Source organism: Saccostrea cucullata, unplaced genomic scaffold (genome assembly GCF_032062105.1).
Source record: "Saccostrea cucullata isolate Sc308-1 unplaced genomic scaffold, CSIRO_AGI_Scuc_v1 ctg3016, whole genome shotgun sequence".
Taxonomy (NCBI): Eukaryota; Metazoa; Mollusca; class Bivalvia; order Ostreida; family Ostreidae; genus Saccostrea; species Saccostrea cuccullata.
Genome location: NW_026940755.1, coordinates 70,001 through 81,853, shown reverse-complemented (window position 1 = coordinate 81,853; position 11,853 = coordinate 70,001). Strand labels below are relative to the sequence as shown.

General features: G+C 31.2%; 1 protein-coding gene across 1 annotated transcript; it reads right to left on the bottom strand.

Moving 5' to 3' along the window:
* Positions 1-8,317: 8,317 nt before the first annotated feature.
* LOC134256234 (uncharacterized) lies at positions 8,318-10,262 on the bottom strand. Its single transcript, XM_062738895.1, has one exon. The coding sequence runs from the start codon at positions 10,246-10,248 to the stop codon at positions 8,872-8,874; it is 1,377 nt and encodes a 458-aa protein (XP_062594879.1). The 5' UTR covers positions 10,249-10,262; the 3' UTR covers positions 8,318-8,871.
* Between the last annotated feature and the right edge of the window lie 1,591 nt (positions 10,263-11,853).

Here is an 11,853-nt window from a genome sequence, read left to right as displayed (position 1 = left end):
AAAGATTTTAGTTTTGAAGTATAACTATTTCTACGAAATGCATAGACATTGTGTTTCTTCCTTGTGCTTTTAATATTTGCATTTACATATTTAAAATTACACCCTTTTGTTCTACATGTATCAGAGTGTTTTCTGTCAATAAGTATACGTATATATAGGTTTTATTTTCGTTTTGGCTATTGAAATAAGAATATTAATTGAATAAAGTAATATTTTCAATCCAAGGGCATTTCATTTACTACAGTCAAGAACACTTTTTCAAAACTGTATTATGAATAACGATTGAAATGATATTTGGTAAGGATACCAAAGTAATTAACGAACACTAGGTGTTAATAATATAATAGAGAAACATTGACATCTCCGATGCTGCACAATCACTGACAACCAATGGTAACTATCCATCTCAGTACATATACCGTGCGTTATCAGTTTCAAGAAATTAGTTTGGGAACAAAAAGCTTCAAGGTCATTAGAAGCTTTTTTTCAATGATATCATTTAAAACTTTTTTTCATTCAAACTGTGTTTATCTCTTTGCTGTAAATCAAACAAAGCTAATAGTTTTGCTTGGGCGAGATGACAAAAAAAGGATAAGGAAGATATCTTCTTTTACAATCTGATTTATTTTCTATATTAGAAGTATGATTTTATAAATGGTTTCAAATTTATATATTAATTTAAACGTTTTAGACGTATTGAGTATAAAAGAAATATTGCAGAAAAGAATTAGGTGTTTTTCCATTCTCCTGTCCTTCCGAATTTTCATTCTTCGATAGGACCTTTGTTCCAAAAGCTTGCCTTAAAACCTTAAAATACTTGAATCAGGGGTATTTCCTTCAAGGTTTTAATTTTACGCAAAATGAATGGAAGATGTGTTGACGTCGCATGCCATTGGTAATTAACAATAAAGGTTGCTTAAACTTAACAGGTCATCTTTGTAAGACATGAACAAAGATCTGGAAATCCGATTAGACCACAGCTAGAACACAATCAGACAAAGTTATGAATGGTTTACATGATAGTGAGCTGACAAAGACCTTGTCCGGATCAAGGGTTTATAATTTGTTATAATTTGATCTCTCATTAAATGCTCTTAAATCATTAACAAATAACAAAAAGTTTTTTCATCATGTTTGGAATACAGTTTGCACTAAGTATTTGGGGAAAACACATTTTGATCATTAGGAAAAAGCACATTGCTCTTCGATTCAATTCCACATACATCTTAAATTTTCACTTTGTTATGTACATGTACTTCTTTTTAATGTACTTTAAAATAAACCAAATGCAGCTCAATTCTAGAAAGATATACCTAATATATTTTTCAAAGATCTTTATTATCAATACTTTCACCGATGAATAAAAACAAGTTTTCTTAAAGAAACTGTAAATAAGAATATTAATTTATCAAGCATGCGAATGATCTCTTATTATTTTTGATCGCTGCATATGTCTGGGTAAAGAACAACGCTTTAAACTCCCATTGCAAAATGTACATATATTTGTTTTCTCTATGATTATGCTTTAAAGTCATGTGGCTTGATTTATCGCTTATTTAATCGGAATGTGAATTTCGCCGTGCAAATGATCATGAGTTTAGGAGGCTTAATATGAAATATAAATTATGTGTGTCCATCTGTGTTTGACGTCAATGGGCGAGGACTACTGGAATTGACATGGGAGGGCTTGTGGCATTTAAATCTTTTAACGTCCCTCTCGAGAGTGTTTCACCCGTATGGAGTCGCCACTACTTGCCGTTGGAGAGCTGAAAATTTTGTCCAATACTCGGCATTCAGGACTATTGAGCAGGGAGGAATCTGTTTCCTGCCAGCACCTACTGCAACACGATTTCGAGGAAAACTTTCTTTAACTTCAAAATATACAGTATGCTGTGTGCCAAATACCCCCCCCCCCCCCCCGACTTTTCAAGCATTTTTAACGAAACATCTGTCATTGAATACATGAAATCAGATATGACGGAAATTCTTCAAAGGGAGCTAATGTGAATGTTAAAAAAAGTAAAAAAAGAATTTATCAAACCTATGAGCCATTTCTTGAAGACACCATACTGTAAGCGTATTACAATAAATAAATCATATTTTTCTATATAGTAATTTTTTCGAAAGCAGAATCCGCTCAATCAAGTACATTGTACCTTGTTAAATATCCTGTATATTATACATTAAGTCAAGCAAATTCAGTTAGTATCTGCTAAAAAAAATTCAATTACCCCAAATATCATACACACCAAATATAATGAATTTACAGTATATCTAAAACATTGACAAATGTGAGAAATAGTATTTAATTGATTCAAGACTTTCTGTTTGATAATCGCTCATGTTAGTGTATAAAAAACTTTTTTTATATTTCTAGAAGCTTTCATTCTTCAGGATACTCTGTAACACTGTTAAAACTCAAATACCATTCAGTGACGGATTGATCTTTCAATGCTTTTTTAAAGTAGTTTTCATGCTTATTTTGCTTCTGTTATAAAACAATTGAAATAACAAACTTCCAAAATATTCCATTATATTTTTTTCCCATTTTGCTTTTGTCCTATGACGCCATTTATTTCCTTATATATAAAGAATACACCATCACAACCTTTTGTTATTTTATTAAAAGGATTGGTCCATTATCTCTCTTCTTTTTTGTATTTGTATATTTCATTCTTTTAAAAAGAACAGTTAGTAATCTGCACAGGAAATAATCACCGAAGGTAGAACACTTAGTAAAAATAATGGTATTAAGGAGTAATGCTACTTCCTCTTTAATGGTACTTCCTGTGAAGGTAAGGTTGTGAAAAAAAACATTATAAGCATTTTCTATATATTTCTCAAAATATATTTTCAAATTAAAATAGAATTTGATAGACATCTTGTTGGTTAAGGTATTAAGATTTTTTTTTTACACATGTAATGTTATATGTTACTGCTTTCGACTTTATAATGCATGTTGGCCCGATCAAAACTAGATACACAGTTGACTTATGAATGTTTCTCTTAATTAAAAAAACAATCTAAAAATGGGGTTGGCCGATAGGCAAGAAAACTTTAAAAGCAAGAACTATCTTCAAAATCATACCATAACAACGAACTGGATATGATTTTTTTTATGTTAGCAGTGTTTTCATGTTCATTTCAACAATTGTAAGCTAACATTTTGAACATCATTATGTTATAAATACATGTAATGCAAAAAAAAAAAAAAAAAAATGACGAGATAAACTACATGTTTTCACATATCAGGTGAACTTTCGTTTTCCATTTAAATATGATTGATAATTACATGTAAGAAAATAGGAACAATTGTAAAAATATTCTCAACCACAATCCTCATTAAAGTTTATTCAGGCATTTCAAAGGGTGTCATCCTACGAACAAGCCTAACTTGTGTGCATCCAACAGCCAAGGGTAACATCCTGCTGGTGAATTCTGTACAATTCATCTTGTTTAAAACTTCAACATAAGTATACACAGGTACACATCTATAGTGCAGACAATCGGTTCCATCAATACCACACCTGCAGGTACATCTAGCTTCCCATAAAACGCGAGGTATTCTATTATTGTCAATATTCATCTCGAAAATCGAGGGACATCTTGCTGCCTCATTGGCGGGCATGAAATTTCTAGAGGTTGCGTCAGTCCGGAAGTCTTCACAGTTCCTTTTTTCTGAGTAGTTTCCTCGTTGTGCTGTGTAAGTATTTTCTAATATAATGTCTTGCTCGCTTTCGGAAAAAGGAAACTGTTTGCTGACCTCTACATTCAATGTTTAAACAAGCTAAACCGTCGATGAAAACGATAAACTGAATTAGAAAGAAAGATGTTTGTTAACTAAGTGTTTTATGTATTCTTTTTTAAGGTAAAAAAAGAAGATTGTACTCAGATAATATGTTCTAATATACTTAATAAAAGAGTAAGAGAATATCATTAAAATGCCAATTGTGTTGATGTTTTCAAAAGGTATCAATACAACTAAATTTTACTGAAATAATAACTTTTTGTTTACCGCAAAAAGCAGTTTGACAATTTTTAAAATGTCCATCTTCGTTCTTTGTCACAGTAACTTCAAGGTTTTAATTATATCAAACTTTGACGATATTTTATATGATTTGTAGATCCGGTAAAATTTTCAATTTAATAAAATAAGACACAAAAATAATTACCAATTATCTTTAAAAAAGATTCAAATTAAAATCCCTTTAAGAAGATATAATACACAATTATGGGTTTAAAAGAGCATCGAGTTCCTTTGTTTCAATACAAACACTGCTGATTGAGTGACAGAGATGATACAGGAAATAATCGAACTTTTCATAAGGAAGAAAATATCATTGTATGCTTATGTTAATTTCAAACTACTTGGTGTCATTTATGGATTTCTTGAACTCTTTGATGAATACAATGCATCAATAATTTCTTTTTTATATTCAATTACTGAATGAACTTTATAAGGTTAATAAGTTAAATTTAATAAGTTAAATAACTTGTATTGGTCAATATTGGTACAATTAGGATATTCAAATTCACGAGCTTGCATATTTTGTCTATTTAAGCAATCAAACATTTTAAATCCGTTACGTATATTGTAATATTTACTAAAGAGTGGACATGTTAGAATTCAGTGATGATTCTTTTCTCTACATTCATTGTCTTACCCTATGGTATATATTTTTCTTGTCGTATTTTGTCCACGAATTAAAGCTTCAAATAAAATATAAATTGATCAGTGTTTCTCTTCATATATGATTATAATGATTACGTCAACATCTCAAAGAATACTGGTTATAGCTCATTTATGATTTTGTAATTAAAGGCACATCTTTCAGATTAGAAAGTCGAATGTTGATGCACAAATTGGAAATTATAAATGAAAACAAAATAGATAAATAACGGAGGTGATACAAATGTATTAGAGTTGTTATTTTTCAACTCTACAATAGTATACTTAGAATATTTCCTTCTTTTAGATATCGGTTCAATAAACGGAAAATTTTGCTTTTGGAAACATGATGTCTCTGCAATATGACTTTGCGTTTGGTTTGCCAGCTTTCAACATCCCTACTGTCCTGAATCATTCATCTATGCTCATATGTCTCATCATAGCGTTTTATCATCATTTCTGGCCAGAAATACTGAAACTTTATGTTCACAAAAACCCCCTTGCGCTGAATTTTATGAAGATAACGATCAATGTTCAACCTCAGAAGTCCATAAAACAATACAAACAAGACGCAGAATAAATACATTATTCATAGGTGGGACCAGGTGCTAATGAAATGTGAGCATCCCCTGCCAACCGGTATCGACCGCCGTGTGTTCCATGACATGATCATAACATAACGTTAAATCTGTCGATAATTCCGTGTGTATAAAATTGCCTAACATTAAGTATGAAAAACACCAGTCAGCATTTGATTAAATGATAAATATATTTTCTTACAAGGTCATTGTATCGACCATTGAACTTTGGAAATCCTGCCTTTAAACGAAACTGCTGATATTCTTGTTTCGTCAACTTGTTTGTTTGTCAACAATTTTCCTGTACCTAGTACCTGTACTGGAAATTGTACATATGTAAAGCATGCTTTTGTGAATGATATAAACTCCGTATGCAGATTATGAAGGAATATTGCAGCATAAGTAAGGGAAGTCGAAAAGTAAAATCATTACGTTTATTATTGAGCTTGGTTCTTATACATGTATAAATACCATTAACGTCTTTTCCAAGTAAAATATCCAAATCTGAAACAGATTTGTCAGATTCCGTGGTATTGTTTAGAATGGATGCTCACAGAGACATAAGAATGGAAATTACCATTTAAATTTAATTGACAATACGAGGGGTGATCAAAAAATTCGCAAACTAATTTAATAACTTCCCAAAAAGAAGTGATATAGGGTTTAAGTTTTGAAATTTTTTCGAAGTAGTCTTCTTCAAGTTTAATGCGTATCTGCAACCATTCTGCCCATGCACGGATCACGTGCTATAGGCGGTCACGTGACATGCTCCTTAGCGCTTTGTCACAGAAGCTTATTTTTTCCATCTCTATTTTCAATAACAAAAACAGTCCATTTGTCAGAAATGTCCTAATCTTGGCAATAATATGAGTGAATAATGATATCCATTTGCAGAATGGGCATGGTGACCATCAAAACCCAAAACCTTTGTCTTTTGAGCGTCTTTTAGTCCAGGTAGATACAGTATTCATGGGTGCCTTCACTTTTTCATATCTGATATGTTTAAAGTCTAAAGTAAAGGTTATTTTAGGAATTTGATAATTATATTATTGTAAAGATATTATTCTATTTTTCTAACTGTAAGCTGGCGACCTTTCATATCAAATTGCTTAATAAAGGACACGTCTCTTTCCCAATTTGCTTTCACTGGGCAACAGAACAAACATCATTTTTAAACATCTCCCTCCCTTCACTTAAACAATCAATCTAATTAATGACAAAACTTCTGGCAAGTATTTTGTCTTCTTAAACCATATACAAATTATTATAAATTTCTTCAAAGGAATTTCCAAGATATGCGTTTATCTTTACAGCCGTACGTTTCTCGAATACGGCTGTCAACCATTTTTTGTCACAAGTTATCTACCTTATGGCATCATTTTCACATTGTGACGTCACAAACACAGGGCAAGACGTTCCATTATATTTGCCATTTATAAAACATGAATATGACTATATGTGTGCCAAATTTCATTTTGATCTGAATTGCGGTTTTGTAAATATAAAAGATAGTTCGCGAACTTTTTGATCACACTTCGTACGTCGTCAGAACATGTAAATGTCGAATTGAAGGCCATAGCATGTGTTTTCTTCTTTTCACGTATAAGATTTTGGACAAAGTCTGGGCCGTTTTACAAAAGAACTTACAACTTAGACCAAAAACTTTAGATTATTGTAAAAATTTGCAAAATTAATAATTCTCTTTAAAATTGGTCGTGTAAAATATATTTTACCACATTCCTTTAAAAAAAGTTTAAATTAATTTTCGATATTTATGTTAATTAAAAAGTTATATAAAGAATTAAATTTGGTCTTTTGTCGTAAGTCTGTTGGTTAAACAGGCCCCTGCTTCATTTGGATACAAATATAGTGATCCTTATAACGGGGTTCAATAAATAATATCGCGAGTAAATTGCACTTATCTAACTTACTAACGCTCTTTTGCTTGAGAGTTGTGGAAGCTCAAATCTCGCAAGATTACTCGAGCACATGAAATTATTTACAGTTGCGACAATCGAATGATTTGTACAATTTTCTGCCGAAAGTACAATATATTGCCAAGAACTGAACCCCAAATAGTAGATTGTCGATAAAGAAAAGTTAAGATTATTTTATCAGCTTTTAAATGTGACGCTTTTAAATGATAATTTAATTAGAAGAGCCCGCTTAGTTAGAAATATCGTTAAAATTAAAACATTTTAGCATTAACCCTCATTTTTTGAAATGATTTTTAATTAAGCTGAGTCTGTAGAAACTAAAAATATACTTGACAAAAAAAGTTTAAGACTTTAAACATCATGAGCCAACGTCGTTAAATCTTCAGGGATTATAGACATTTTTGTGTTTGAAAAATCTTTCTTTAACTTCACAGAATAATCATCTTCCCTAGAGTGAAGTGGTGCAGACAATTTTTAATGACCTTAAAACCCATGCTCCGTGTCCCGCTAAGCGTTGGTATGAAAAATTTCCCTCACTGCTCAATGGCATTGGGTGCTTAGTGAAGCTCTGATTTGGAAGCTCGTCAACAGTTTATACTGATATCTCTACATGAGTGAAATTTTCTCGAAGGGAACGTAAAACAATGCACGATCAATAAATCACTCTAATATTCAATCGTGATGTAATGACTTATGGAAACCTTTTAACAGAATTTCACTTTCATCTTCAATTGCACATTATGCACATCTCTTACTAAGCACTCCATTCAAGGGAAAAATAATTTTTATATTCGAGTCCAAAGAGACTTTTAATTAACTTTGTGCACCCTGTAACAATATTTATTTTAGACTTTAATCATTTTGCAAAATTCTTTCAAACATCAAATTAGAACACTTTTCCGTAGTTACAACTTTGACCTTATAGCGTAAAATACAATTTATACATGTATATGTATGATGTCACGATGCTTTTATTTAAAGAGTTTATATTTACATAAGCATATTAGCTTAGATGAACCTACTGAGGAAACATTATTCGTCTCAAATGTAAATATAAGAAATAAACAACAATGTTAAAAAGTTAACTGGGAAATGAACTTTTAGTTGGTACGTGATCAAATCTACTAAGAAGCCCTTCAGGCTTCAAAGGATTTGATTACGTGACAAACTAAAAGTTTATCTCCCAGAGAACTTTTTAACATTGTTTTATATTTCTTAAATAAAGTCTATAGTGTATTTATGGCAAATAAAGCATTGCTTCTTAGCTTACCTTTTGTGGTCAAAGCAAGAGGGTATTGCAGGATAAAACTGTTCGTATCGTTCATGCTATATATGTAAGTAATTCGATATTTCGAAATATATCCCAATTAACTAAAACAACGACATCAGTAAAAATACTGGTGTATTACAGTTCTGTTTAAATTTTGTTATAATAATTATACACAAATATATGACTTGAATAAACTCAATTGTGTGATCTTTTCCAGTAGTACACATGTATTAGACGCCTTAAATTTCTTCTTCATTATGAAAAAAAAACAGTATGCACTAATCAATATATCATTCATGTTTTATTACGTAATATCGTTCCAACTTTTTTTTAAAAACACAATTCACAAAAAATTCGGAATTGAAGAAACTGTTTTCAAAAACATATTACAAAGGAAACACTGCAACAGGATAGACACTACCCAAAGAAAAAAACTTCTCCGCAGTTTAAGTGTGATATGTATAGTCTCTTAGGCAAGGCGGTGTATCTTCGGTTCGTACTAGATTGAAATCTTTTGCTTTCATCATTCTCGAGATACAAACGTTTTCCACAAGCCCCTATTATTCGCTTGCTTAGATTAATGAATAGTTGCCTACCTGATGTCCCAACAGCAGCGTATACTGATAAGCAATTTGTTCGTATTCTCGGAGTAATCCAGCTATACATTTCATCTGCTTTGGGGTATGTCGTGAAACTTAATCCACACCCACCACTCGTCTTTGTCTTGCTGGCACATGTTTGTCTCAACGAACTTACCAAAGTATCAACTTCGGTCTTGTTTATGGGTGTTTTTTGACGATCAACACTAGCAACGGCTATGTCTCTGTTATGTAGTTGTTTGGCAAACCCATTGCACATGTGATAACATGCTCTGTTACGGCTGGATGGAGTCGAAATTATTACCAACCAGTCTCGCCAGAAGTACTTGTCAGAGAGTTTTTTGTATAGGCCTCGACTGAAATCTTCATTTCCTAACGAAGAGTTCAAAGTTGCAAATGATTCAATATCTAACAAAAACTGTGAATTGTACTTTGATGCTACATCTTGGTCAGTTACTAACATCTTAGCTTGAACTCTCTCTAAACGAGTTTGCCATTGTTGGACATAGAATGGAACAATGCCTCCACTGAATCCTTTAATTGCGAAATATTCAAACTCTAGCTTGGCTGCCATGAAAAGTAATCTAAGTATGCCAAGCATAAAAATCCTCATTTTACCTCGATCAGGCTCTGTATATTGCATAGCTGGTCCAAGAAGTCCTGTACCAAATACATTACCTTCATTCATAAAGCCTTTATATAGTTTTATTCCACTATCTTGATAGCCACTTTCGTAACTAGTGATAAAGATTTGCTTCTGTGCATCTATTGCAAGTTTTGGAACTTTGTACATATTATTAAGTGCATCAGAGACTGCTATTATTCTGCTTTCAATATCAGTGTAAGTAACTTGAACTGTTGACCAGTTAATAAGTCTTTTAATATCTGAAAACTGGGCATCCACTCGATCAAACCTAAGATTAACTGTTTCCGAAAACTGTCGAAGATATTGTAGCTCTGGTGACTCTGTTTGTCCTATTCCGAAAATCAGCTTTGTAACATCAAAAATTGTGCTAAAAAATGGAACAGCGATTTTGGCTGCTTTACCAACTATGCTTAGAAATTCTCCTGCATTTATTTCGTCCGCAATTATATTGCCAGCTTGAAGACCATTGTCAAGGTTATTATCAACCGCTCGAATGTCATGAGAGTATATGCAAATCACAGAAATGAGAAGAATAGAGGGGATACGCATAGTCGCTATTTTTTATTCTGCAATTGACCAAAAAAATATGGATTATTTTATTTACCTTTGATATGAAGAGAATATCTAACAAAGGAATGACTTGATTGGGTATATAAATTTGATTTAAGGGTGCAATTCGGGATTTCATCCCAAAAACATAAGGACAGCATATGTAAAAGTCAATGAAACAATTTTTTTTAAATGCTATAGATTTCATATCTTTTTAGAAAAAAATATTTTGATTTAAAGAATATCATGATAATGATGTACCTACCTAATCTTCCTCCAAATGAAGTAAAGAGTGTGACTTCACATGTATAAATGCGTTCATTTTAAAGCCAGATAAGTACGGAAGCCCATTAGTGCCAACCTCTATATATAAAGGAAAAGCGATATATAAAAGCAAACCTCGATATATAAAGGAAATGCAATATATGTAAACAAAACCTGGATATATATAAACGAAACCCGGATATATATAAAGGAGATGCGATATATATAAACAAAACCTCGATATATATGAAGAGAAATGCGATATATATAAAGAGAAAATTTTCCACTGCGTGAACTGCAGCGCTCGGCTGTCCATCAAGATTATATACAGATTAACCCCTGGCAGGAGGAAATCAGTTATACAGTACTCATTCATAACTTTCCAAGAATCGGCAAATTGTTTCTATTTAATAGTGTTTATTTGTTTATAATGCTATATCAATGAACTGTAATTGTAACATTACTTAAAATAATGCACTTAAATTAATAAGAAGAGCAATTGAATTGATTTCTAAATACATTCATGAAATAAGTATATGTTTTACATTAGAAAATTAAATCTAAAGTTTAAACTTATCTTGATAATTTTTATAAATAAGTTTAAACTTTAGATTTAAACTTTTAATGTAACAAATGCATCGTACTTTCTGTGTTTTTATTATTTTTTTTTGATTTACATATATTTTGATCCACTCCGTTAATTTTGACAACCCAACCTTGTTTATTTATTTATTTATTTATTTATTTATTTATTTATTTATTTATTTATTTATTTATTTATTTATTTATTTATTTATTTATTTATTTATCTATTTCGTTTTTTCCAAGCTTACTACCTTTGGTTTCACAACCGAGAATAAATGAAAATATTGTTAAACGTGGAGTCTTAACAATTCTTTTATTGCCCCAATTCAAATTTATTTAAACTCGTTATAAAAATAATTTACTAGTATGCCAATATAAAAAAGAATCGGAATGAGAGAGATGGAGGTATGCACTACATTTTAATATGAGGGAAGAAAGCGACATATATATGTGACTATTACCGTGATAATTTTAGGGCTGTGAAAAAAATCAAAGTATTTGTGAATAAATGAAAAAAAAAAAAACGAGTTAGTGCAACCACACTTACATAATTAAACTGTGGAGTTTTGTCACACGTCGTAAATTAATTCGATTTGAAATTCTCCATAATTTAATATGTAAAAAAAAAACATAGTAAAACGTTAAAGAACTTATAAAACATAATAAAACACTTGCATTGTGCACTGAATTATATTTCGATTGAAAAATATCCACTACCTTAAGTGCTAAGTAATATACATTATAAGCAGAAAAGTC